Below are 26,633 nucleotides of genomic sequence, written 5' to 3'. Positions count from 1 at the left end.
CTAATCTGATCAGATGTGAAACTTGCTCGACCATACGCGGTATCCCCCAATGCCGATCGCGATAGCGACACCTTTGCCTATCTCAGCACGTGATCAGTTTGAAACACGACGTCATGAGTCCATTGCGATCGTGGAAACTGCAGTCACCACAAGAATAGGACGTTGAGAATGGACTGACACCTGTATAGAGGTCGGAAGGCAATTTGGATTGTCCATTATATAGTTGTGTCCATTCAAAATTCGCCCATGAGTTGGATAGCCGGAAATGGAAAGTCTACTCCCGCACCTATGGTCAGGACTAGGTTACAGACCCGTTAACGTGCTCTACGCAATTCTTTTAGTTAAAACTCCAACGGACAGGTCCGTAATGCTGAATTAAAAATAAATCCCAAGTGAAGCGTTTTTCTAGGATTGCTATCTTCGGTTCAGTGGCGCTGACGCTTCAGAGAGCCTTGAAGCATGCTTCTCCTTGAGCAGTTAAAACTCTGCACAAATGACAGTGTTTAAAGTGTGAGAAATTCAATATTATATCTAGATAAAAGCTTTTAAAGTAGAGACAAATAATCTACTTCTGGTATCTTCGCTCCAAGGGGTGACCAAGAAAAAACTCAAAGGAAATATTCCGGATAAAAAGAAAGGACAAGAACAGAATTAATTATTAATAGAACCACCGGAACTCGGCGGCCTTCGGTCCATCTCGAAGACGTTCGGTTGGTATGTCCCGAACCTCGAGCTTGACGCCTTGCTTGAGATCCCTGCGCTTGTTATCGACCATCATATAGAGACCAAAAATTATAGTCAAGACAAAGCCGACACCACCAAAGCAGGCGGTGGTAATTAACGCAGGGAAATACTTCGGGGCGTCTTTGTTCTGGAAGATGTTCGAGCTCACAACCCCCATCAGGTTGCAAAGCGGAACACCGATACCGGTCAGTGTGACCCGCTTGCCCTCGTGAGCGATGTTGTTGCTATACCAAACGTCAAGCAACACAGAGGGCGCCGAAGTACCCCAGCACATCATAAAAGAGGCAAAGTAGGCGACGTGGGTTGAGTGCTCCACATCAATAGAAGCAAAAATGATGAAGCCAATGAACGTGAAAAGGAAGCCCAAGGCGATGAACGGAAAACGCCACCGGGTGAGATCGCTGGAAAAGGCGAGCACCAAAAGCATGACGGCGCCGGATACATTGGGCGCGACGGTGTAGAGGTTGGTCTTGACAGTTTCGTTGACAAGTCGATGGATAATCTGCGGCAGGAAAAGCTGGACCGATTGCAAGGGCACACCCACGCAAATCTCAATTGCGAGGATCATCCAAGTGGTCCACTCCTTGAAGATTTTGATAGAATCCTTGAAGACGTATGCTTCATTGACGATGGAAGAGCTGTCCACCTGCATGCGTAAATAGGCCAATTCTTTCTCGCTCTTGTTCAAGAACTTTGCCTCGGCTGCAGATCGAGGTAGATAGATGAATGCGAAAATAGCGAAGATGATTGTGCAGCTGCCTTCAACCACGAACAAGTATCTCCAGTCCTCCAATTTGCCGCCTTTGATCTGGAAGCAGCCAAAAGCCAGCAAGCCACCGAAGGCTGATGCGACACTCTGGGCGGCGTAGAAGATTGCCAGTCGTCTGGCGAGTTCTCCACGGCGGTAGAAACTGTTTCACGTTTAGCATTATCCGAAAAAAAAAAAGTTTCAGAGATAGCCAATGCTTACGTTGTGAGATAGTAGATGACTAGAGGAAAGAAAGCACTCTCAGCCATACCCAAGAACCAGCGCAGCGTCATGATCCCACCAAAATTTTTGGCAGCTGCGACTAAGAGGGTGAGAGACCCGAAGCAGAACATCATAGCAGGGAGCACGCGGTCCGGCCCGAACTTCTTTCCAAAAATGCTCAGGAAAGGAGCAGTAAGCACGTAAGGAATAAAGAAGATGGAAAGGATGAGGTTGTATTGGTCACCGCCGAGGTGAAGATCACGTTCCAATCCGGCAGTTTTTGCGTTTCCAAGGTTCGACTTGTCGAGACTATTGAAGAGATACATGACAGCCAAAACAGGGAGGATGCGGATGTCGAACTTGAACGCAAGAGCTCGCTCGGCTTTCTTGTCTATGATGGCATGTGTGTCGCCATTGGCAGTCTGAATCACAGTCTGGCCCTCCTCATCAAGCTGAGCATATTTGACAACATTGTCATCGACTTTGCCAACGACGCCATTGTCAGGCTGCTTCTCCGCAAGCGTGCTCTTCGAAACAACTTCCTCGGCCATTTCCGGCACGTTGAGAATCAGTTCGAGTTCACTATTTAGTCTGGTCACGGAATATGGAGGTCGGCGGAGACGGTAAATAGGAAGGGAAGAAGAAATCCGACAAATGTCAACCTGGTGCTGGATCAATGGCAGAGGCGCAACCCCATGTTCTTATATTCCAGAAAATCATCTTGGAGTTATCTATCAACCCTAGGCTAACTTAACCTCCGAAAGGCTCCTTCAATTTTTTTGCCCCAGAATTTAGCATAACAGATGTCGTGTACACATGTGGCACCGGAGACAAGATCTCCGGCCATTGAAAATCATAGATATCGCTTTAACTTACTTTCTCTGGGGTCAATCGCCACAACCATCCAGTCTAAAAGCGAATGAGAGCCTGGCATGAGCAGAGCTTCACGTGAGGAGCTAGTTTTTGTGACAAATGATCTTGACGTGAAAGGGTCGTTCTTATCATGTCTGTGTCAAGGTTTGTCTTGGCAAGTGGTGTGAAGTTTGGAGACGGGGAGAACGGCCGAAAGCTCAGGTGTGGTTGGTGTCCTGTCATTTGGCCTTGGCTGTGAGCGAACGAGGCAAATAGAGTTTAGCGAATGGCTTATGGCTGCTTTGAGCCACCGTAGACCACGCGAAATCGGAGCGAATTCGGCTTGACACCCAAATAGGCCCGTTTTTGCCTTTTCATACCCAATCAACGGCCAGCGTTTGCTTAAAGTTATAGATAACGGGAAGGATCCCCAAGTGGGACCGACTTCTCGTGAAGCAACGGGGCCAACTTCTGGGGACTGATAAGTCTTCGGAATCCTCCTATCAAGCGATGAGGTGAAACTATCACCTGAAAGAATATAGCAAGGGAAAAAAAAAAAAAAAAAAAAAGAGGAGAGGCTGCGCCCATCACTCAAATCAGGCCATCATTGAGCTGTCTCCTCACATCCGTTGTAACAGTGCATCTATCGAGTATTGGCCCGTGGATTGTTTCAGTTTGGAATAAGATTCGAACAGCTTGATCGCGAAACTCCAGGAGAAGGTAGATCCAAGACAATTGCCTGCTTGCGACCCAAATCGTTGTCAGATGGATTACGCTTGTCGTTCCAAAATTGCTCTATGGGTAACGCAGGTGCAGCAAAATTAACATGCACGGTTCCAGATTCCACGCGCGGCGCTATTAGGCCCGGTAGAAGATATTCTATTTATCCTGTAACACATTTCCGGTCAAGGGCATTTTCCCAGGGAAGTCGGTTTTCTGGAAGATGTTCATTTCATGTGCCGTTAAATCGATTTCCTCTCAAATTTCCTCGCTTGCTCCATATAATACGATGTTCGTGCATATCCGATAAAACAAAAATGAAAACCCCAACTTTAGACCTAAAAATATTGAGCAAGTTATACAATCACGAATAAAAAGTATTCTGCAATCGACGAAAGGCGTCTATCGAACAGATCGAACAGATTCTTCAGCATCAAGTTTTTTGATCGACGCATTGCTCTCCGAGTCAGCCAGCACGGGCGCAGGAAGCTCCTCCGGGGACTCCTGTCCGTCAATTCTTTCAACGTCATTGTCACGCTTCGGTCTAAGTTCCATGTCAGTCAAAGTCTTTCGTGATTCGCAATCAGAAATGACCATTCAGCACGACATACCGCATATATTTGACATCAACGATTCGAAGCACACATGTCATGGCGATTACCACAGCGCACATCGCTACTGAAGACTGCCAACCGTGCTTGTCTATGACGAGATCAGCATATGTAAAATCCGTTTCGTTACCCAGGCTGTGCACTCACAGTATGGCGCTTGGATTGCTGGCCAGATAAGGACCTGACTCCAAGCGGCAATGGCATAGTAGCCAGCAATAGCATACCCGACGATCAATGTCCGGGCTTCTGGGTCTTGCGGCATCCTTGTGTGAATGTCAGAATCCCAGTCTCTGCTTCAAAGCAATAAGGTTCAGTACGTATTCGAGGAGAACTTACAGGTCGGACAGCCATGACATTATCAAAGGAGCAGTGCCGAGTGTCATGTACAGAATAAAATAGCTGGCGTATGCTGCGCCCAGGCCCACAGTATCAGGATGGCGAGTCCAAATGCTCATAATGATAGTCGGAACTAAGGCGATGATGGCTGTTCGTTGTCAACAGATGTTTCGTCACAGCTAATCACGTTTTCAAGGCACATACCTTGGGCAATGATGAGAGTCCATCGAGTTCGGAGCCAATCCGAGAGGAATGCCCATACCCATACTAAAGAAAGTTAATATTTGATACAAGTCAAGCAATTTTGAGGGCTATTCTCCTACCGAATACCACATTCATGGCACCGCCGCCAATTGGAATGACATTGACTTCTTCGACTGACCAACGTTTGGTACCATCGGGATTTTTCAGACTTTTCAAGAACAGAGAAAAGTAGGCGTATCCATAAGTGGCTAGGACCATGGCAATGTACAGTACCGGAACAACATACGCGACCCATGATTTCAGGGTGCGCCTTGAGAAAAGTAAATACGGCGTTGTAGACAACAACTGCGGGAGACTTACCTAAATCCATCCCAAGTGATCTTTTTGGGCTCTGAACGGCCATGGCGGATTAATCTCTGCATAGATAACTCCGCATGCGTCTTGTTGAACCAAAAGGCACGAGGATTCGGACGATTGGGGTAATCTGGGATCATGAAAAATCCGGCGAAGCCCCATACAACCGTCATTATCGCGTTGATCACAAAGAGCCAGCTGCATGAAAAAGGCTGCTTTTAGTTCCTTCCATTTGAGTATGATCAATTAGGAGGCTCATCTTACCGCCACCCTGCGAGACCACCGCTCTGATCGAGAGTGCGAGTGATTGCAGCCTGGATAGCACCGGACATCATGGATCCAAGTGCTTGACAAGAGTGGTAAAAGCCCATACGCTTGGCCAGCTCCGTTGGAGTATACCAATGCACTTCAGAATGTCAGTCACTAATTTATCCGCCGAGATCGAGTCAATAGGCTTACTAAAGAGAGTCATCATGCCAGGCCAAGCGCTGCTTTCACAGAGGCCGAGGAATGCACGTAGCACATATACTTGCTTCGCATCATGTGCCATTGCAATCAGGCCAGTCATAAGTCCCCATACCAATTCCAAGCCAGGAAGCCAATAGCTTGGCCGGACATAGGTCATGATAATTTGGGAGGGGATGAGCATGATGCAGTATGCGACATTGAACCAAGTTGTGAAACTGAAGACATGGTTGCTTAGCACAGAGAACTCTGTCTCGGAGGGATAAAACTCACTAGTTCAGTTGATTGCCGTACAGCTTGAGATCTTCCTTCATTCCAGAAACATATGCATTTGAGATATTTTGCTGATCTAGATATCTGTACTTGCATAAGACCAAGGCTCACGAGAGAGAATAATCACTTAAAAATGATGCTCTTGATTGGGTCGCACATACTTAATGACTGGGAAATTGTTAGCTCGTGCTCCAAAAGCAAGTCAGCGTTTCTTTTCTCTGGCGTACCTTGAGAAATGCATCCAAATGTCATTAGAAATATATCAAGCCGTCTAACCAGATCACGCTCCTCTGGGGTCCGTTCATCTTGCCCCTGTGGTTTCTTGTTTACAGAACGTCGGCGCCCAAATTGGAAGCGAGTCATATTTCACAAATACTAATACGGACTTGATGGTTGCCAACGGAGACTCTAGGAGAATCGGAGTTCAATTATATACCTTTGTTCTCTAAATGTTTAAATCCCATATTGCATGGGCCAAAACCCGATAAGGACGATCGGCATCAAGAGATCAACAGGTTCGTAGCCTCGTAGCGCTAACAGAGGGAGTCAAGCGGACCTGCAGCGAGATGAGATATCAATGTAACCACAGTAGATAAGAGAAGTGGATGTGCAGTTGGCGCAGGGCCGAGGATGGAGCTTTGCTCAACAACAGCAAGGCCTAGATCATAGCAGCGTGGCGGGGACGGACTGCTGCAATCTCATCTATCCTTCTCTCTCTCTCTCTCTCTCTCTCGCACCACACATTAAAGGCCGAGTATCAGTGGCCTGGAGGAAAGATAGTATCTTGCGCCATTCTCGCACGAACGCACGTGCAAGCCGTAACGTTACTTACGAGGTGAGCTAACTCCGCAACTATCAACACACGTGTATCAAAAATTGCCTTGTTTGGATAATTGTTTCGGCTGATAAACCACCTGCCGAAATCAAGGCGGGCATGTTTTGTGCAACAAACCATGAGCGGGGGGAGCGGGGGGAGCAAAGGGAGGTCAGGAGCCCATCAGAGTACCTGTCTTAGGTAGGTCATGTACGGGTACGAAGAATTGTAGAAGCGCGGTAAAGCGAGGTGCCTGGCCGATCCAGCTTATCTCGCCTCGACAGCAGTTCAGACCAACAACAACGATACCTCTGACCTGCCAAGGTACAAACTGCCACCCATTAGACACGGGACCGGGCCGGACAGCTTGTTGAAGCATATCTTTGTGAAAGGTCGTTTCAAAATGACAATGCTACTTTGAGGTGGTAAGTTATGCGACGATCATTATCGTACTAGTTGATTTTGGTATCGAGCGGTCGCTTTCGTCACCCCGCCTATCCATGGATTCGAGACGCCTCCGCCGATGCCTTCAGGTGATTCGCTCAAATACGGCAGATAATCTGCGATAGGAGATAGGTGAGGAACCAAACTGACACGCGAGATTTAGAAGATATAATTAAAAGAATATGAGAATCGAAAAGCTCATGGTTCATAAGGTGCCATTCGTCCGTCAACGGTGGACGCCTTTTTTTAATAACGTATTGCTTTGGGTGTCACATTTGTTTGTTCTTGATAGAAGAAAGGGAGTCACCTGCTCTAAGCAGAAATATATAGCATTTCATCATGGTTGCAGCCGACAGCGACCTCAAAGGCTTTCCCGGTCAATCCATCCCAAATCCAAAACCCTGCCTCAGCTTCTGGCAGAGGACGACCCGTGCCTACCCTCTTCTGAACGCCAACCGCGAGGCCACCGTACCGGACACATGTGAATATATCATTATAGGTTCTGGGATTGCTGGAGCTCTCACCGCATACCAGCTGGTTGAATCTGGCGTGAAGGGCGATGATATTGTCGTCTTGGAGGCTCGCGAGGCAGCTGGCGGGGCAAGCTCTCGAAACGCGGGTCATGTTCGGCCAGGTACGATGATACTTTTTTTAAAAAAATCCGTCCTTGCATTGTTATGGGTAATAATGTTGCTCCGATAGATGCCTTCCGTGGCTTCACGCATTACGCGAGACTTCATGGCCCCGAACAGGCCAGGAAGATCGTTGCCAATGAACGCGTAGTTCTCGAACGAGTCGACGAGTTTGTAAAGAAAAATAATGTACAGTGCGACTTCAATCTAACTACAACGTTCGATGTGTGTCTCTCGAAGGAGTTTGCCGAGCTTGAAGCCGCTAGCTTTGAGGCGTATAAGAATGCCGGAGGTGATGTATCTCACGTTCGATTCTACAGTGGCGACGAAGCAAAGGAGAAGACAGGAATATCACAGGCTTTTGCAGCTTACGAATGGCCGGCAGGGTCAAGTCATCCAGCGAAGCTGGCACAGTGGCTTCTCTCGGAGATCGTCGCTCAAGGCGTCGGCCTTTTCACACATTGCCCCGCCTTATCGGTTGAGAACGTGGCTCAGCCTGATGATGTTGTCTCCAGCTCGAATTTGTGGAAAGTGTCAACTCCACGAGGCAGCGTGACCGCTCCTCGGGTTATTCATTGCACTAACGCTCATCTTGGCTTCCTGCTACCCCGTCTGGCGAAGCATGTCCTCCCGAATCGTGCGCAGGCCCATGCTTTGACACCTTCGCCAGCGTTCTCGGCGGAGAAGGCGTTGACCAATACTTTTTCACTTCGCTATGGATTGACTCATTTCTACTCCCTCATCCAGAGAAAAGGCGACGGGACGATGATTCTGGGATCGTCTCGATCCAATCCCGCTTTGGGCGATGAACCAACACGCCCTAATGTGGACGATAGCTTTTATAGCGAAAAAGTAATGAATGATGCCCTGCGTCAATTCCATGAAGTCTTTCCGGAATACAGCCAGGATGGCAATGTTCATGGTGAAGGGTTTCAACATGCGTGGACTGGTATCGTGGCTATGACGCCAGACCATGTACCGTTTGTGGGCGAAGTTCCCTCGCTGCCGGGCCAATACATCTGTGCGGGCTTCAACGCTCATGGTAAGTTCTAGCTTACCGCTAGTATTTTTACGTTTCATTTTGATTGAGCATTAATTTTGTTAACTCGGAAACATAGGCATGGCTCGTATATTTACATGTGCACCCGGTGTTGTAAAGCTTATTTTGGGAGGAAAATGGGAAGAGACTGGTCTCCCCGAGTGTTTCCAACTTACAACAGAACGGCTGAAAAAGTTCTCAGACTCTTAGTTAGAGCATATATATCGATTAATATTTACGCTTCAGGAAAATTTCCTTTTTTTCAGCCATCTTCTGTTCATTACATTATAGCGATCTTCTTCAGAATCATCAAGTCGAAGCCACTTTGAAGATAATTTTTCAATGTGGTCGTTCGACGATCCATAGCTGAGGTTTAAAGGCCTCGTCCCGTTTTGAAAGTGCATAAGTGCAATCGTGCAGAGTCCAAGTCTTCATTTAATCGCCAAGCACCTTGGAGTTTTAGCATTTTATACCCTTGATGTAGGAGGAGGGACAGACAGTAGACTGCTAAGATAGGCAAAATCTGAGGGGCGAGCACCTTGCCCATGCCAAGTCAACTGTTAGGCAGGGTGCCCTCGGTGCTATATAGCAACGCCACTAAATCATGTGGCGATAAGACAACACGTTATCTCCGCATTGGTCGAGACATCTTCATTGCCACTTACCTCCGTGCATTATTGATCGCGGAAGAGGGCAATTGGACGGAGGAGATGGACTCATTCAAGCTGCCGATATCGAAGCGTTCCATGAGACAGCTCTGGTTTCCTACAGAGGACTCGTTTGGGGTTATTCGGACGAATGGCAATGTGGAATGGAATCACCTGGGAATATACTATTGGAATTGTGCCCGAAATTTTCGGTCAACTTGTGTAAATTGGCGGCGTAGACATTTGACCATTCTGCACTGGGAAATGATAGTGCCTTTTTTCAGCGGCTGTGATCCTGAATTGATGCAACTAAAGATTGCCGCCGCAACCTTCGTAGTCCAGATTCTGAGGTTTCCAGGATTAAGGTTTTCATCTCTGCCTCAACTAGGGGGATTTTAACGCATGAATCAATTGTTGTCACGGACGTTTCTCTTTGGGGGGTCACAGGATCTGCAACGAGATACTCTGTAGAAACATGGACATTGAGCTCTGCTGCCTTCCCTCCCTGGCCCGTGCCTCCAACGCACCGAGCACTAACAAAATCTGACGCTGGTGCTTCAATGGTGCGTGCTTGACCAACCACGTCTTTTATTGAACAAACAGGATGGAGGAATCTCCCATGCCGAATGTCCCCAAGGTTTGGTCCGTCACCGCATGAGCGCCTAAGAACCCATTGTGGATCAGTTCAGGGTCTACCACAGGCACACCTTGTCAAGAATGTGTGAAGATGCCGCGAGCAGGGAACAAGGGTAATATTCCCCTCGGAACTTCATCTCTTGTCGAAGTCTCTTCAGTGTCCAGCCAGCAAGCCGATATGGATATTGGTGCGTCCCTTCCTTTGCCCCCGGCAGAAGGATCGGCTCTTGTCGCCGCAATGTGGATGAGTCCTGTACAAGGAACTTAGGAAGCTGATTGCTTATTGAGAAGACAAAGGTATCGGATACTTCTGCTGGACTTCCTGCCGAGTCGCGGCATCAGCGGCCCGCGCCGCCATCATCCCCCTCACGAGCCACAGCGAATATCACCACGAAGCTGGTCAGGCTGTCAGACTTTATACAAAGGACCTTACGAGCTCTGACCCTCAGATTGTTAATATCAACGCCTCCGTTCTCATAAGCTTCAAGCCATCCGAGAGTGACACACCATCTCGAAACCTCCGTCAAACACTGTCGTTCAACATGTCTGCTTCTGAGCTCCTCTCATTCTCCTTCGTCTCCTCGCTGTCTCCTTAGCATCTGACCATTCAATTTTGCTTTCGCCGTTCTTGGGTATTTGCATCCATCATGCGGGGTGGCGTTCAGATGGCAAGGGTCCTCGGCGCTTACGGTGCTTTCGGCTCGCATCTCACTCATTGCACTCGTCCAGTCAGAAGCTCAGGCTGCCACCCTATCAACTTTCATCTATCCTTGTTTGGGCGGTCTAGGTCCCCAAGAAAGGCTTGCAACCAATTGCTTTTTGGCTTTTGATTCGCTCTTAGCTTCTTGCTCTCTTCTTTGCCCCTGTCGTTGGCTTGGCTGTCTTGCATAGATGGGACTCCTGCGAGTTGTTTGTCCTTTGCTCGCCAATGGCCATACCCGAGACCCTATTTCCCCACGGCGGTCGGTCTATCACATTGCAGCTCGGCGCTGGCGATGCTGGTTGGGCCACGCCAACGGCACCATGGCACGAAGTCAATGCATCCAGTGTGTGACTGCACGAAAAATACGTGAAGGAACCTGCCTCTCAACCCCTCGTCATGCGCCTCGAGCGGCCTCCATTGGCTTGTCCCCTCTGCTGAATGCTGACGGGAGAGATGCGACTGTCCTTGAATCCTTCACGAGTCACTTGCAGCCGTTTGCCGGGTAGTAGAGAGCAAAAAGCTTGACGGCCGGCTGCACACCCTCTGCGACGGCCCAAGGCAATGGTCACGGCGCCTACGATGGTAGAGCGTAAGCCATTCGAGTCTTTAAGGCCGGCCTCTCCCAGAGAGGCCAGAGGCTGTTCCAGCAACATCTGAGACTCGTTTACAACAATAATCGACCCCCAAGAGGCACGACGTCGAGATATTGTTTGTGTGTGCATTTGTGCAAGTAAAGGCCAACGTTGATCTTTAGCACACCCCTTTGTCAAAGAGAAAAAAAAAAATCAAAACCAACGACCATGGCCTCATTCTCAAGTCTCATCAACTGGATCGTCCTGGCAACGACGACCTTCACTGCCGTCTCAGCGCACAATATCATTACTTATCCGGGATGGCGTGGCGATAACTTGCACACAAATGAGACTTTTCCTTACGGCATGCAGTGGATGTATCCATGTGAGCTTTCCCCTTCCTTAGTCTGGCTATTTGAGCTTGAGGATCCAACGATGAAATACTGACTTTTGGATTTGTAGGTGGTGGCATGCCCCCTTCAACAAACCGAACCAAATGGCCCATCAGCGGTGGCGCTGTTGCTATTCAACCTGGCTGGTTCCAGGGACACTCGACGGCGCTCATGTATATTAACATGGGCTTTGGCACCAACCCTCCCAACTATAGCAACCCGATGGTTCCTGTCTTCCAAATCAAAGGTCCAACAAATGAAGCTTATCCAGGCATTGGTTTCTGCCTTCCGCAAGTGCCTTTACCCATCAATGCACCTCGTGCAAACGTTAAAGTCGGCGACAATGCAACCATTCAGATTGTCGAGGCCGCCAAGCACGGCGCCGGTCTGTTTAATGTGAGTTTCGCTGTCTCGCATCCAGATTATCTAGATATTGCGGTTCAATTTACATGCTGACACTTGTATCAAGTGCGTCGACATCATTTTTGCTGAAGATGGTGATCCAGCGGTAGAAGAGGTCACCCCGTCCAACTGCTTCAACGACTCGAGAATTGGCTTTAACCAGATTTTCGGCACCGAGGTTATGGCATCAGGTGCTGACCTCACCATTGGCCGTCTTGGTCTCCTGTCGGGCGGGATACCGTTATTGTCTCTGTTTATCGCGTGTGTGCTTGGGTTTGGCATGTTCGTATGAGCTGCTTCCAGAGACCTTTCTTATCTTTTTCCTTCTCTGGCAGAGGGATTCTTGGCCGGATGCTGCCAAAAGCAAAATGTATAGAGCATGCAGTCTAAACGTTCCTTGTGCTCGAGGGCACTTTCGACCTTTTAGCCTGTCATGTAGGCTTCGGGATTGGGCAATTGCTCCACTGCATCTCTTATCTCTCTTCACTTTCTTCGTTCATGTTTCACATTTTCTTCTGGATATACCATTTTGCTTCTTCCTCCGGGTCCGCATGCCATGCGAACTTAGTACGCCGTGGCTTTTTAGGATCTTGCTTAGATGCTCCGCACCACTCTTCTCGGCGTTGGATCACGATGGAATAATAGTCAGCGGATGAGATGGTCAGGAGATAGTAGAATATCATTCATTTCACCAGTATATTTCGCACTCCGCTCTGTCTTTCCCCGCCTAAAAGACATACTCACATTTCCTACAAGTATCAAATTCTTGTTCGTGATATAAATTTTATTTTAAATAATGATCAATTCTATTGTATCCATCTAGATGATTTGTCAGTGAGATTTCGCTCGAGGTCACGAAACTAATTGATAATTTTCAGTGATATTTTATTTTGCCGTATCAAATCGAGAATAAATTCTCTCCGCCTATCATTATTAACTGGCCGCCTGTTTGGCTAAACCCTTGAGGGTTTTGCTTGCAATATTCCGATAATTCAAGTAATAGATCTATATCGGAGAATTATATGCGATTTACTCCCGTACTCTCAAGGCACTTTGGTTAATCATACCTCCGTAGCCCCGTCCAACATGTTTGGAAGCTGATTAATGCACGAGCCAATGATTTACAATTACGGAGTAAGAGCTTACATAGCTCTTTCGCCGTCCCTCTTTGCTCGGCTCCTTCCTCTTTTGGTCGCAATTACTTAGTGGAGACTTTAGCTCCAGGCAGCCATTTTCCCCAACACCAGAGGGTATATATAGTTGTTTCGGTCTGCCCGCCCGCCTTTGCACCTGAGAATTCTGAAGTTGCTCACCACAACCATCAAGGCTGCCTGTAATATTACCACGTGAGTTATTCGGTGAGATCGTTTCCATTCATGCGTTAGTTATCGTGGGAGAAAAGGTATAGAGCATGGAGTTACGCCTTCAGATTTCATTGACAAGCTCGGGTTGCAGCTTGGAGTTATTTATTTCGTGGCTTCTGCTACCCTATGGTGACATCCCTATCCCTGTTTCATTTCCCCGATGACCCCAAAAAAAAGAAAGAAAAGGAAAGAAAAGAAAAGCAGTTTGCTGTAAGCAGGGTGATTGTGCGGGCAATGGTGAATGATCTGGCATTCAGTAAGCGCTCCATCGCTTGCTGCGACATTGGCCTACATCCATTGTGCCGTATCACTCAGCTAAAACATATGCCGGTCTCTGCGAGGTTAAGCTCGACAAACGCAGAAAGAATTTAATTGATATGCAGCCAGCTTTTCAGATCTACTTTTTCTAGCACAGATCTTTTCAACCGCGCGAAATGTGGACAATGGGCAACGCTCTCTGATTCATTTACTTTTTCCCGCGCGGGGGGAGGCATTGATCAGTATAGCCCAACTCTGGTGTGGAATGAAGTATAAAACAGGTCAAGCATAACTGTCATGGCACGAGATCTCCTCCTCTCTTTGGCCGGGTCCAGACGCGCTGACCAATAATCTAATAGAGTTACGTGATGGCGCTATCGCGAACCGATTAATTTACAGCGATAGGAATGAACCCCCAATTGGCGCATGCGCATGAGCATGGTCAAGCCGCGCCCTCAATGACGAGACAAATAAATGCCAAAATCAATTCATCAGCATCTATTCTACCGAGAACTGCCGAGAAGAATGGGTCGTGTCGAAACAATATTCATGGAGATGAAGAAGCCTTTGAGCGAAAGCCATTGGATCAATGTCGCGAGACCCACGGTTTAGGGCGCGCCGAAACGATAGTGGGAAGGGGGTTTATCGGCGGTTCCTCCATCTCGCCGTGAACGTTCCCGACGCACCCACTGGAGCATGCCTGTAGCTGGGTTCAAGTGGGTTCCTGAAGGTGCACCGATAAGGCCCCTCTTGAGTATCTGTCATTACTGCTGCTTAGAGAAGCGGAATTGGAAGAGAATCTGGCGATTGAAGCTTGCTGTGCCGTCTTTCGATGGCTGATCATAGGGCGATCGCTGTCATTTAAGAGATGATTGTGGTTTGTTAGAGGGCGATAACAAATAGACCACATGTGCAAGCTGGCATCGTCCTCAAGGGGAAGTGCTGGACACGGGCACCTTTTCCAAATTGGTCAGATTGAACGCTTTCCACCTTCTCTTTCCATCGCTGTTTCCCGAAATACGCTTCGACCCGGACATGCCCCGCGCCGCAAACGAGCGCCTCGGATCATATCAAGCACTGCAGCTAACACAAGCAACCCGCTGCTAAAAAGCTTCAGCTCGGCGGCGCTCTCGTCCCGCTTTACCTGATTCATCAGCACTTTAATTCAACTTTCTTGATAACTCATCGCAGCGTGAACGATGAACATTTGTGTCTGTTTTATGCATTGACTTGGCAAGAGTCATTTTGCTAATTGTTCCTGGGCTCTACAGAACATCTAATATCTTTCTGCGACAGTCAGTTTTTAATTGTCTTTTCTTTTTCTTCGTTTCATCTCAGATCCTGTTTTCAATAGCTTTTTCTTATGGTGGTGATCATACAGTTTACCTACCTATTAAGGGCTAGGGTCAATAACTCTCCGCCCAGCTAATGTTATCTCTGACCTGGGGAATGACCAGTAACTCGGCGTCTCGATCACGGAACACTGCAGGGGGGATTGTGTTTTTCCTTTAGCTGCGAATTTACAATCTCCAATCAATGCAGAAGAGAAGATAAGAACCGTTGTGTTGGACCGCGGCAATGAACCTTGTCCAAGCGACGGCACCATTCAAGAAATCAAATGCTCCTGTCTCTGTCGCACCACCTGCCACTTACGTCGTTGGCTCTCGGTGGATCTCCTGGTAAAGTGACAGAGATGCAGAGAGTACACCCAAAAAAATGCGGCTATCTAACGAAATCCTGCCTTACCAGGTTCGAGGTTATTGGTGTTTTGGCAAGACCGTCGCCCTAGACACCGATAAGGAAAGTCGTTCGAGGCAGACCACAAGTTTGCCACCATCAGATAGCTTTTCTTTGATGAGGTATTGACAGGGCTGGTACATTATAATAAGGAGCAATGGTCTCCACGCTGGGACTCAGGACGAGCGAGTGCCTTCTCCGCATTGTCCCAAAATACAACTTTCCAAAATGCCTATGGGAATACGACGGCCATGGGGCCCTACCCGCCGTGACACGGACAGCGTGGTCATGAACACACTGGACACCAACAACCCCGACAACCCCGATAAGACGGGCGCGACGGTCGAGATTGCCTCGGGGGAGCCATCGCGCTCTCCCAGCACCGACCCCGCGGAACAGTTACGGGACTTTGAGGAGATTCACGAGTGGGATCCGAATCTTCCTGAGGAGAAGCGTGATGCGGTCAAGTCTGCGCTGAATGCCGGCGATGTCGAGGCTGAGATCGCTCTCGAGGGGGAACTCGAAGAAGACTCTCCTTATCCAGAAGTCCGTGCTGCAGTTCGCAATTACGATGAGGATGTTCCAGTCAACACGATTCGGGCTTGGACACTTGGTCTCATTTTCTCGACCATTGGTTCTGCTTTGAACATGCTCTTCTCTATGCGTGCTCCCAGTATTATCATCTCCTCAGTCGTGGCCCTGCTTGTCAGCTGGCCTTGTGGTATGGCCTGGGAGAAGTTTATGCCCAAGCGAAAATTTCGTACCTTTGGAAAGGAGTGGAGCTTGAACCCGGGGCCTTTCAACATGAAGGAACACACAATCATTACTATTATGGCCAAGTTAGTTTCCCGTCGACTTTTCCTGCATCATCCACTGTCCTACACAATTGTGCCATCTCTTTGATAAATGAATGAAAATACTGACCAAGTTCTAGCGTCACTTTCGGAACTGGTCCAGCTTACTCTACGGATACTCTCCTTGCCATGAGCGCCTTCTACAAGAAGAATCTGGGATGGGGATTTCAGCTCTTGTTCACCTTCACGACCCAAATTCTCGGTTTCGGTCTGGCTGGAATCTTTCGGCGATTCCTTGTCTGGCCCGCTGCCATGATCTGGCCCGTCCAGCTTCCAAGCGCGGCCCTCTTCTACGCTCTGCACAAGAGTGAAAAGGTCAATCCGGCCGAGACTGGCGGCTGGATAATGTCCCGCTACCGCTGGTTCCTGATCATTTTTGGAGCAGGTTTTGTGTGGTATTGGTTCCCCGGGTACATCTGGCAAGGGTTGAGTGTCTTTGCCTTTGTCACCTGGATCCGTCCTCAGAATCCTGTCATCAACCAAGTCTTTGGTGGCTGGACCGGAATATCGGTTCTCCCCATTACGTTTGACTGGACCCAAATCGCTGGCTACAACCAAAGCCCTCTAGTTGCTCCTTGGCATGCCATTGCCAACACTTTGATTGGCTTGTTCGTTTTCTTTGTCGTCGTTACTTGCGGCATTCATTTCTCGGGTTCCTGGTATTCCGCCTATCTTCCCATTAGTGATTCCGGCAGTTACGACAACACCTTCACTCCTTACAATGTGAGCCGCATTCTGACTCCAGAGATGACTCTTAACTTGGCCGAGTACAAGAAGTACTCTCCTCTTTTCCTTTCCACCACTTTTGCCCTCTGCTATGGCCTTTCCTTTGCCACCATTACTGCGGTCATCTTCCACACCGCCCTCTTCAACGGCAAGGAGATCTGGAAGAAGGCCCGGGAGGCTCGCAACCAAGAGGATGACATCCACATGCGGATGATGAAAAAGTATCCCGACGTACCCGACTGGTGGTACATGGTTCTGTTTGTCATCACACTCGGTGTCTCATTCGGCGTCGTGTGCGGCTATGACACTCACTTGTCTGCATGGGCCTTTGTCATCTCCATTATCATTTCTATTGTCTGGATGGTGCCGATCGGTATGATTCAGGCAGTGACTAACATTCAGATTGGGTTGAACGTGCTCACCGAGTTCTTGGTTGGATATATCCAGCCCGGTCGCCCTCTGGCCATGATGATGTTCAAGACATATGGGTACATTACCATGCTCCAGGGTCTCATCTTCTCTGAAGACTTGAAGCTCGGCCACTACATGAAGCTACCACCTCGGACTCTGTTCGCGACGCAGATTGTCTCGACACTGTGGTCTTCCATTGTCCAGATTGCCGTCATGAACTGGGCCCTCGGCAGCATCAAGGGCGTTTGCGAGCATGACCAGCCCGACAACTACACCTGCCCTGGCGGTCGGGTGTTCTTCAATGCCTCTGTCATCTGGGGTCTTATTGGCCCGCAGCGCATCTTCTCCCCCGGCTCCATCTACAGCCAGACGCAATGGTTCTGGCTCATTGGCGCCATCTTGCCCTGCCTCTTTTACATTCTCGCTCGTCTGTTCCCCAAGAGCAATCTCCGCTACCTCAACGCGCCCGTCATCTTTGGAGGCACTGGTACGCTTCCCCCTGCGACGCCGCTCAACTTTTGGGCCTGGGGCCTTGTCGGCTGGTTCTTTAACAGCTTCCTCCGCCGCACTCGTCGCGGCTGGTGGATGTCGTACAACTATGTCACCTCTGCGGCGCTCGACTCTGGCCTTGCCATTTCCACCATTGTCATCTTCCTCACTCTCTTCATGACCAATACCAACCCGCCAAACTGGTGGGGCAACAATGTCGTCCTAGGTGCCATGGATTATCAAGGAACCGCTGTCCAAAAGACTGTGCCTCCTGGCGGCAAGTTTGGTCCAGAAACTTGGTAATCTTGAAGAGTCATGGACTCATGGCCGTCATTTTCTACGACCTTTTTTTGAATCCTCTCCGTCTAAGTGATATCTGTAGTCCGACTTGTATTCCATGGCTACCAGGGTTCCGACCCGAGGTTGAAAATAAAGTGACAAACACAAGAAACAGAGGTGGATGGTGAATGTCTGCTATTCAGGTGGCTCACTGTTTTTACTCCTTGACTATTTTCCAACTTTCTAACGAGTCACGCCGAGATTCTCTTTATTGTTTTCTCTTTTACCAACCTTTTATACCTAACCTTTCGTGTACATGCTGCTTGATGCTGCATTAAGCTCTTTTTCCTTTTCCTTCTTCTTTTTCTTTTTCTTTCCCTCCCCTCCCCTCTTCCTCTTCCTTTGCATTTTACCTACTCTTAGTATCAAAGCCATGACGATACGCTACATACCTTAGGTAGTATAGTATTAATTATCGTAGTACCATGATACCTCTCATCCCCTCTCTCATCATCTTGTTTTGTCCCCTGGCTTTTTCGATAATGTATCGTGTCTTTAATAAATCCACCGCCTTATTCCTATTTTATTAAATCCTTTTTAATCCTTTGTTGTTCCGATTCCTTGGAGAATGTCGACTTTCTGGTTCCGAACTCCTAGATTAATTCTCGACTGTTTCTACTTCGTACTTTGTAAATTGTTACAAAAATATATTTTGATTTTTGCACTCATCTAGCCTGAATCCCGGAATCCCGGAATCCCGGAATCCTGAAGAATTGGCAGTGTAGCACTGCAGTAACAAAGCAGATATGAGTGTCTTGATTACTTTGTAGTTATATATATTCTCTCCTGGCATTCTCTTCTGGTGATCAAGTATTTTTCTTATGACGAGTTCAAATATTTTCTTGTGACATGTAAGAACAATAAAACTATAAAATGATAAAAGGGGATAGAAGGAAAAGAAAGTCAAAAATCCACGATTCTGCACATACATGATACACTTTTCACAATACATGTCCAATACACATACACATACACGTACACGTACACGTACACGTACACGTATAGCATATGGTATGTAGCATATGGTATGTAGTATATAACACATAGTGACATGGCATATAGGAAAAGCCAACAAAGGGGATAGGGAAAAATGCATGTACAATATTTAGGTCGTCTACGCTAAGTGGTCTCAAAGGGAATACGAAACAGGAAAAAGGAAAAAAGGACATTTGTAGATGCGGAAAAATGGAAGGCCGGGGGGAAAGATACTCGAAAATGAAAGAGGACAAAGGGAAATGGGAAATGGTACACGAAAATGTAAAGGATGATCTCAAAATCACAAGGGATATAAAAAAAAAAAAAAAAAAAAGCCAATACAAAGATAAATAAATAAATAAAAGAAAAGACCTATCCGCCCCATCTCAAAGGGAAAACAACCAAGGAAAAAAAGGAAAAAAGGAAAAGGGGGGAAAAGAGAAAATATAGAGGAAAAGATATAGTCTACTTAATCTACAGTCTTGCCGTTACAATCTGGAATGGTGACGCCAGATTTCAAATTGCGATTGGCGTCCATGAGGCCCCATTTGTCTTCCCATTTTTCGGTCTTGGTGTTGTATATTGCCTTCCACGGCTCGTCAAAGGCTTCGAACCTGTGGCAGCGTTAGTTCTGTGAACTAATGGGTTTGGTTAAGTAAGGTTGCTCGAGGGAGAAACGGAGAGGGATGAGGGACAAGGAAAGGGGCAAAGAAATGGAAATGAATGATAAATTTTTAATGAAAAAAAAAAAAAAAAAAAAAAAAAGGAGGAAAAAGAAAGAGGGGATAAGAACATACCAAAAGTATTCCGTCCCATTAGTCAAGCTTTGACAGACCCAGCTGTCCATGAACGTATTCAACTCATCAATCCCGGCGACGCTTCCATCCGTGCTGGTCTGGCATGTACTCTCGCCGCAGTCATTGCCGCCGGCACTGGGCCATCCGACTTCGCTAATGACATTCTTTTTGCCCGTCAAGCCCTGGGTGAGAGCGACATCGTGGCCGGTCCAGAACTCCCACGTCCAACCTGCGGCCGCTGCGGCAGTGACGCCGGCGAAAAAGGGATGGACATTGGCCATGACGATGTCGACTTTGGGCACGAGGTCCGAGGTCCAGTTATCGCCCAAATCGGACGTGGCGAGTGGGAGGTCCGATATGTGTTTTGAAGTGAGATTCGAGCGCACATCGTCGAGCACACTGCCGAGCTGAGTGGCTGTCATGTCTTTCCGGAAGAGGACTTCGTTGCCGACAATGAGGCCCGCAAAAGGGTCGGAGCCGTACTTGTCGAGAACGTCGTACATTTGAGAAAGTTGCCGCTCGTTGGTAGTGGCGTTGTTGTCTTGCCATACGCCCAGCCAGATTTTCATGGTCTTGTTGAGGTTGAGCCGGTCGAATGCGTGCAAGACCATTTCCGTTTGGTTGCAGTCTGTGCCATACAAACGGATGGCGTTGGTGAGTTGAGAGAGCACGGCCACGTCGCGGGTGACGTTGTTCTGGCTCGGCCGGTTGGTGAGACAGCCAGGGTATTGTGCGTTGAGCGGGGTGTAGTCCATTCCGGGAAACACTTTGTGGAGGTTTTGGTTGTTGAGCAGTTTTTGGATCTCGCTCGAGGTTAGCGAGAGATCTTCGCTCGTGTCTTTGTCGCCAGAGGAGGAAGATGATGATGAGGATGAGTTGTGCTTTCTCCCAAGAATCCCGCCAACGACACCGCCTACGATCGCTCCGATGATGATGAGGGCAAGAAGAATACCAACGATCCATTTTAATCGCTTATTACCAGACGTCTCTTGATTTAGCCACTCGCTTTTTTCAGGATCGCGACGCATTTCTTCCGCATTCCCGGGAACAATGCCATACTGCTGGCTTTGGGATCGTGTTCCGTTTTGCCCAAGTAGACCTGATACTGTGCCTATTACGCCGGCGCCGGCGCCAGCACCGGCAGCTGCTGTGGTAGTTTGGCTTGGCCCTTTGGAAAACCGTCGATCCTGTCCCAGCATAGATCGTTTAGCGGGCTGTGGTGTCATGAAACCATCATCCCCATCATCAGCAATGTCGTTTGGATCCAGCGCTGATGGGTCGGATCTGCGTGACCTTGGATCCCATACTTCCGGACTCTGCCCATAAAGATCGTCAACGTACATTCCAGGCGAGATCCCTGAGCCTACTGGCTTCCGTGGGGGCGTCGAAAGGGCTGGTGGAGGCATATTCGCCTGGAGAGGGTCTGCTGATGAGTAGGACATGCGCTGCATATTATAGTCTGGTCGGTCTGGCGGTAAGGCTGACGTGAAATGATCCTCGTCCGCAAACCCTCCATGATCGTACCTCTCAGCAGGTCCATGTCGGCCCAACGAAGAATCACTTTCCATGGCTCGTAACGCTTGCAATCCGCTTTCGCGTTGGTGTGAGTTTGCGACTCCTATTGCGACCCCATTGATTCCTCCACCTGGAGCGCCTTCTCCCAAGTTGTCCATGCCTGGGGTAATGGTCCACTTAGATCTGGTCGAGTTAGAATACGACAATCCTCTCGCTAGTTTGGGAAGGTCCGTAACATCAGAAGCAATGTTTGATACAGGCCGGCCTGACCGATGTGGTGGTGGCGGGGGTGGTATGTCGGATTGAAATTGACTGGTATAATTCGTGTTCCGCGCCAGGCCGGGTGGTAACCCGAGGCTTGCACTATGGTTGCTCGCTCTTGCTGAGAGATTATAGGGATTTGATAGAGGAACCGTTGGATATGTCTGATGGGTTGGCGGCAAGGGCGGACTGGATGAACGATCTCGTGGGGGATTGGTTAATATGGGAAGAGGAGAGTCGTTGTATCCTCTCTCAGGACCCTGTCGATCTCGATTGCCGTGAGTTGCGTAGTCGATTTGTTCCTCTCCACGGTTTCCAAAATGAGAAAAATCTTCAGATCCAGACTTGTCGTCAAAATTGTGTCTTCTATATGTGTTGAGAGACATGGTCCGGAGCGGTTTTGTATATCAAGCGCCAAAAAAAAAGGTGGCGCAGCAATTCCCTATACGAGACGTGGTCAGCTTCACGGGTTGCAGTGCGCCGTCCCGGGTTCAGGCATCAGGCCGACCAAAAAACAAATCGAGTGTTCCTGGCCATTCGTTTGTAGCCGGTCACGCGTTCACTGTCTGAAAGGAATGGCGTACCAGGTAACGAAGGTTTATACGAGGTGTAGTAATTGGCGAAACTGGCTGCAGGTACAGCGGTATCTCCAAAGACTGTCGGCTTTGAACAAGGTGAAGGAAAAAAGATAATTCAAAATATAATTCTCTTCGGACAAGAGAATATCAAATTCGTAGATGCGTAGCGATGCGTAACTGCCCAAGTCGTAAAGTTCGTGCTTGTCGTTACTATCGTCGAAACTCGTAAATTGCCTCCTTTATCGAAACAGATCCCGGAATGGATATTTTATGGAAAAACTTTATCAGACAACTTCGAGATTTTTTGTCGAGAGAGCTTGCTCGGCGCTACTCTCTCTCTGCTCATATGTCTTTGGCGTTTAGAATCGTGAATTCATAAGATCATGACCTGACTCTTGAAAAGGTAAACCTTTCAAAGGTATATACCAACCCAAAGAGAATGCAAATGGAAAGACGAGTAAATAACAAGTCGGTCAATGTAAAAGTCTGACAAGGCGTAAAGTGCTTTGACCAGGTATGCAGGCGTAACAGGCTGGAATACCAGAGATGCCGAATGCCACTCTCCCCGTGGCAATTCCAAGGCAATTGTTGTTACGGTTTTCCTCGGTCGGGTTTAGTTTGCGCACAGAGACGATCACTCGGCCATCGCCAAAGCAACCAAAAATAGTTCCCTTCTTCGTCTACGGCCAAACGACACCACTGATAACGCAACCATGGTAATGTTATGAACGGACTCTACACACACAACCACCTGCCTTTCTAGCAGCGATGCTGGCAGACGACACGACATATCAAATAAAACGACCCTCAAAAGAACTGTCTCACGGAGCTTTTCATCTCTCCGATTTTCCCAGTCTCACTTATATCACAATCTGCTTCTACGATTTCGCATGGAAGTTTCAGCGCACGTCAAAAATATCATCCGATTTATTAACATCCTTGGATAAACCATCCCTCATCCATTCGTTAAGCATCGTCACCGCCAGAGCGGACCGCCAACCCCAGCTATCGAGGACGACAACACTGAGGCTGGACAATACATATTGAGAGCTAGCAGAGATACAAAAGATACCATCCAAATGAACCCAAGATGGGCACCCCTTTCCACATAATCGTAATATCACGTAAAATTATCAACAGGGACATATTTCTTGACGTTAGAGAGAGAGATAGTAACACACGGAACTTGCGTCGCCCGAAAACATCGCAGACTTTTCAGCAGCATCGTCATCATTCCTGAACAGCAGATCAGACCATGAAAATGCGCCAACGAGGCCAGAAGATCTAGACTAGAAATGTGTAAGCATCTGCTCGAGACTGATGAGGGGGCGACATATGAATACCTACGCGAAGCTGTTTAGAGACGGGAGCCGTGGACGACCTTGTAGTCAACAGCGAGCTCACGGCCAGCATCGTTGATGACAAGCACGCGAACGCTGCCACGTCCATTGGCGAAAGAGTCGTTGAGGCGGGACCACAGGCCACCTTGGTCGAGCACAGGCAGGCCCTGCTTGACATCACCAGTCTCCGTCATGGCAACGACACGGCCGTCGTCACGAATGTCAAGAACGCGGTACTGCTTGAAGACAGGACCGAGCATATTCTGGACAATGACCGAAGGCGAAGGGTTCGAGACAAAGCTCGACTCCTCATGAAGCTGCTTGGTGAAGAGGTCGACACCAAGGTAGCGGTGCTGACCAGTCTGCGCCGAGGTGGTGATGCGAATGACCTGGCAGGGACGGCCCTGGAGGATCAAAAGGTCGCCAATGCGGATGTGGTGGCACGGGATGGTGATGGTGTTGGGCGCGCCACCACGCTCAACCATGCGCACACTCTCGCGGACGGGGGCGGGGGCATCATTGTGAACGTAGATGTCCTCGCGCTCGACACGGGGGTGGAGCGGATGGAGGATACGGTCCGCAGCACGGTGGAGACCGTGGCGGAAGGAGTGGTATTGACCGTCCTCGTCGTAGTAACCCATGGTGAATTTACGGTGACGGTGAGGCTTGGGAGCGTCGACGGTGGTTTCGGACTGGACACGAATGTCGCCTACGGGCTGGTATCCTTGGCCGGGGTAGTCTTCGGCGTACAAGGGCTGGGAACGCTGACGATACTCGCGTTCGGCGATGTCGATGCTCGACTCGGCAAACTGAGCGGTGGGACGAGGAACGGTAGAGCGAACCTCGGTCTCGCGATAGGAACGGGGAGCGTCGACGGTAGAGTACTCGCGGTCGTAGTACTCTTGGGTGTTATCAATGTTACGACCGTAAGGCTGAGGGCCGGCGGCGTCGACGTCGATGTGTGTCTCGGAGAAGGGACGATAGGGTTCTTGGTAGCTAGACGGAACACAAAACAGACGGCGTCAGCAGTATATCTTACGAGAGGTGTGTGGGCGAAGGACAGATGTGGAGTGTCGTGGAGGCCCACGTTACTAGGCCAACCCAAGGAGCCGGCCAGGGTTCCCATTGGCCATGGCCTGATCGCGAGCATGGGGATGCGTTGGCGGCCTGGTGGAGCGTCGACCCGACATGGTCCGGCAGCCCAGCCTCATCGAGCCGGAAACGGAAGAGGGCCCAAGATGGTCGGCGTGCCCAGGGCCAGATGAGGTAGAAGAAAGCCCAAAAGATGAAGAATGCAGAGGAGAGCGAGGAAAGAGGAATGGCGAGGAAGAGAAGGGCCAGATTGTAGATAGGACACTTACCGTTCGCGGGAGAGTTCTACCTCGGCGAAACGGTCTCGCGGGTAGCGGGTATCCTCTCTCTCCACGTAAAAGTCTTCCTGTTGACGGGAGCCGGGAATATGGGTGCGCAGCTGACGCTCACGCTCAAGGACAAAGTCTTGATCGTGTTGCTGATATTGCGAACGGTCGTGGTGATGACGGCGAGGAAGCTCGGCAGAGAAGGAGGAGTAGCGGACTTCGTGACCTTCCCGTCCGGCGCTTGATCGAGAAGGTAAGTTGGCAGCTCCTTCTACTCTGACCTGAGTAGCTGACGAGACAGCGTCGCTCCGGTACGAGGACGGGAAGACACTGAAGGGGATCGGAACGCGGGCGTCAAAGTCCAGATTGACCAGCGGGCGGGGGTCCCTTCTCGAATACCTTCCGAACCGTTATGGCAACAATTCGAAAGGAAGACAAGAAGGAACTCTTGCTTCGCAGGAGAATTAAAAAGGTCTAAAAGAAGAGGGTAAAGGTGAGATGACGAGGTGTCAACACGATTACTCTTCTCTTGGAGTCTTTTTGAAGCGGTGTGATGGAAAGAGCTTCGACCGAGCCAGCTGGGAGGAGAGACGCGAAGCGGTGAGCAAGGACCACGTTGATTTGGAGCGAAGCGAATAAACACACCCGTGGGGGGGTTGGGGAGGCTTTCGGGGGGGGGCTAGTTGGCAAGTGGGTCTCTTACCTGAGAGGAATTCACTGATGAAGATCAGGATCGTGTATTGGATATGAGGAGGGAGAGATATAATGGGCGAGGATGGGTGTAATAAGAAGGACGACCACAGTGAAGAAGCACCGAGGAAGCGGGTAAACGAGGCTTGGACTTAAGTTAACTAACTTATCGCCTCTTTTCGGGGTTGACGAAGAAGAAAGTGAAGCGAGCAATGGAAGAAGAGAAGAGAGTGAGAGGAGGGGAGGGGGGGGCGTGAGAAGGTGGTCAAATCATTGGCAGACGAGAGAGCTGAAATAACCCCAGAAAGAAAGGGGGTTGGGGGAGTTTGTTTTGGAGTTGATTTGTTATTGTTGTTGTCGCGGTGCTCCAATAAGCTCTGTACCTCTAGCAAGTGACTGGTACAGTATCCGTCAAGTACAGAGAGCCCGGTAACTAAGGTACCTACCGTACCTACGTAGTACACCGGGGGTGGCTGGCACAAAAGGTCGGAGCCGCCAGCAAATGAGTGGTCCATAATCAGTCTCAGCGTGTCACAGAACGACAGTCAAAGGGGAAAGATAAACAAAGCACCGGCCTCTTGCCTTGCCAAGGCCTAAGGGGAAGCTCGGCGCTTGAAGCTACAGAAGGTAACTTGACTACCTGTCCAGAGCTACGGAGTACCTGGGCAACTTACAGGGGATGAACAGGACGAGCTGACGACTCGTCGTGGCTGGTCAACTGTCGTGTTAGTGCACGGCTACCCCTGGACGATCGGTGGGGTACCATTGGTCAATGGAGGGTCGGCGACGACGGACCAAACGACGGCTCCAGCGGGCCATCGGCCTAAATCTGCCACCTACTGTGCCAACCTCCCACCGAGGGCACCGAGCACGCTGCGACAAGCACCAACTGCACTTTCTACTCGAACGCTCTGCCATGCTGATTTCCCAGCTGAGCTCAAGATCATCGGGTTGATCGAGCTCAATGCGCTGTCGGACTGGTTGCCGAGGCCCATTTTGGCCGAATTGTGCTCTGTCGTGGATGAGTCAGCTTCATGTCTGTTATGTCCCTGCGGCAGCTTTTTAGCCAATGGAAGGGGCAGAAACACATGTAAAGAAAGTCATGTAAAGTGTAGAAAACAAAAAGCATTT

General features: G+C 49.1%; 8 protein-coding genes across 8 annotated transcripts; 4 read left to right on the top strand and 4 right to left on the bottom strand.

Annotated features, from left to right (window-relative positions):
* Positions 1-658: 658 nt before the first annotated feature.
* Positions 659-2,265, bottom strand: L228DRAFT_268445 (putative MFS transporter; the record flags this gene model as incomplete). Its single annotated transcript, XM_018335134.1, has 2 exons — positions 659-1,655; positions 1,715-2,265. The coding sequence occupies 2 exons, from the start codon at positions 2,263-2,265 to the stop codon at positions 659-661; spliced, it is 1,548 nt and encodes a 515-aa protein (XP_018188645.1).
* A 1,604-nt stretch (positions 2,266-3,869) lies between these two features.
* L228DRAFT_210826 (MFS general substrate transporter) lies at positions 3,870-5,892 on the bottom strand (the record flags this gene model as incomplete). The annotated part of the gene is made up of 10 exons (XM_018329867.1): positions 3,870-3,988; positions 4,045-4,160; positions 4,234-4,381; positions 4,438-4,500; positions 4,557-4,747; positions 4,798-4,989; positions 5,056-5,197; positions 5,251-5,474; positions 5,530-5,635; positions 5,757-5,892. The coding sequence occupies 10 exons, from the start codon at positions 5,890-5,892 to the stop codon at positions 3,870-3,872; spliced, it is 1,437 nt and encodes a 478-aa protein (XP_018188644.1).
* A 744-nt stretch (positions 5,893-6,636) lies between these two features.
* Positions 6,637-8,697, top strand: L228DRAFT_230270 (FAD dependent oxidoreductase). The gene is made up of 3 exons (XM_018330531.1): positions 6,637-7,421; positions 7,490-8,461; positions 8,538-8,697. Exons 1-3 carry the CDS (start codon positions 7,127-7,129, stop codon positions 8,666-8,668), a joined length of 1,398 nt encoding a protein of 465 aa, XP_018188643.1. The 5' UTR covers positions 6,637-7,126; the 3' UTR covers positions 8,669-8,697.
* Positions 8,698-8,721: 24 nt separating this feature from the next.
* On the top strand, positions 8,722-9,668 carry L228DRAFT_143190 (hypothetical protein). Its single transcript, XM_018329198.1, has one exon. The coding sequence runs from the start codon at positions 9,004-9,006 to the stop codon at positions 9,502-9,504; it is 501 nt and encodes a 166-aa protein (XP_018188642.1). The 5' UTR covers positions 8,722-9,003; the 3' UTR covers positions 9,505-9,668.
* Positions 9,669-11,244: 1,576 nt separating this feature from the next.
* On the top strand, positions 11,245-12,102 carry L228DRAFT_268441 (hypothetical protein; the record flags this gene model as incomplete). The annotated part of the gene is made up of 3 exons (XM_018335133.1): positions 11,245-11,401; positions 11,479-11,804; positions 11,878-12,102. The coding sequence occupies 3 exons, from the start codon at positions 11,245-11,247 to the stop codon at positions 12,100-12,102; spliced, it is 708 nt and encodes a 235-aa protein (XP_018188641.1).
* Positions 12,103-15,457: 3,355 nt separating this feature from the next.
* L228DRAFT_210592 (small oligopeptide transporter) lies at positions 15,458-17,952 on the top strand (the record flags this gene model as incomplete). Its single annotated transcript, XM_018329858.1, has 2 exons — positions 15,458-16,008; positions 16,104-17,952. The coding sequence occupies 2 exons, from the start codon at positions 15,458-15,460 to the stop codon at positions 17,950-17,952; spliced, it is 2,400 nt and encodes a 799-aa protein (XP_018188640.1).
* A 1,313-nt stretch (positions 17,953-19,265) lies between these two features.
* Positions 19,266-22,402, bottom strand: L228DRAFT_143079 (glycoside hydrolase family 17 protein). Its single transcript, XM_018329197.1, has 2 exons — positions 19,761-22,402; positions 19,266-19,577 (listed from the first exon to the last, which is right to left on the bottom strand). The coding sequence occupies exons 1-2, from the start codon at positions 21,920-21,922 to the stop codon at positions 19,433-19,435; spliced, it is 2,307 nt and encodes a 768-aa protein (XP_018188639.1). The 5' UTR covers positions 21,923-22,402; the 3' UTR covers positions 19,266-19,432.
* A 1,069-nt stretch (positions 22,403-23,471) lies between these two features.
* On the bottom strand, positions 23,472-26,497 carry L228DRAFT_268438 (hypothetical protein; the record flags this gene model as incomplete). Its single annotated transcript, XM_018335132.1, has 4 exons — positions 23,472-24,450; positions 24,816-25,211; positions 26,177-26,212; positions 26,343-26,497. The coding sequence occupies 4 exons, from the start codon at positions 26,495-26,497 to the stop codon at positions 23,472-23,474; spliced, it is 1,566 nt and encodes a 521-aa protein (XP_018188638.1).
* Between the last annotated feature and the right edge of the window lie 136 nt (positions 26,498-26,633).

This window comes from Xylona heveae, assembly GCF_001619985.1.
Source record: "Xylona heveae TC161 unplaced genomic scaffold L228scaffold_5, whole genome shotgun sequence".
In the NCBI taxonomy this organism is placed as follows: domain Eukaryota; kingdom Fungi; phylum Ascomycota; class Xylonomycetes; order Xylonales; family Xylonaceae; genus Xylona; species Xylona heveae.
Note: the sequence above shows the minus strand (reverse complement) of the source record. Positions and strands in the feature narration are given on the sequence as shown.

Bases quoted from the DNA above. Each gene is read 5' to 3' on its own strand.
- L228DRAFT_230270 (XM_018330531.1), top strand. From the start codon at position 7,127: ATGGTTGCAGCCGACAGCGACCTCAAAGGCTTTCCCGGTCAATCCATC. The intron at 7,422-7,489 runs GTACGATGATAC...TTGCTCCGATAG, and splicing joins CGCGGGTCATGTTCGGCCAG to ATGCCTTCCGTGGCTTCACG. The intron at 8,462-8,537 runs GTAAGTTCTAGC...TCGGAAACATAG, and splicing joins TGCGGGCTTCAACGCTCATG to GCATGGCTCGTATATTTACA.
- L228DRAFT_143190 (XM_018329198.1), top strand. From the start codon at position 9,004: ATGCCAAGTCAACTGTTAGGCAGGGTGCCCTCGGTGCTATATAGCAAC.
- L228DRAFT_143079 (XM_018329197.1), bottom strand. From the start codon at position 21,922: ATGTCTCTCAACACATATAGAAGACACAATTTTGACGACAAGTCTGGA. The intron at 19,578-19,760 runs GTATGTTCTTAT...ACGCTGCCACAG, and splicing joins AATGGGACGGAATACTTTTG to GTTCGAAGCCTTTGACGAGC.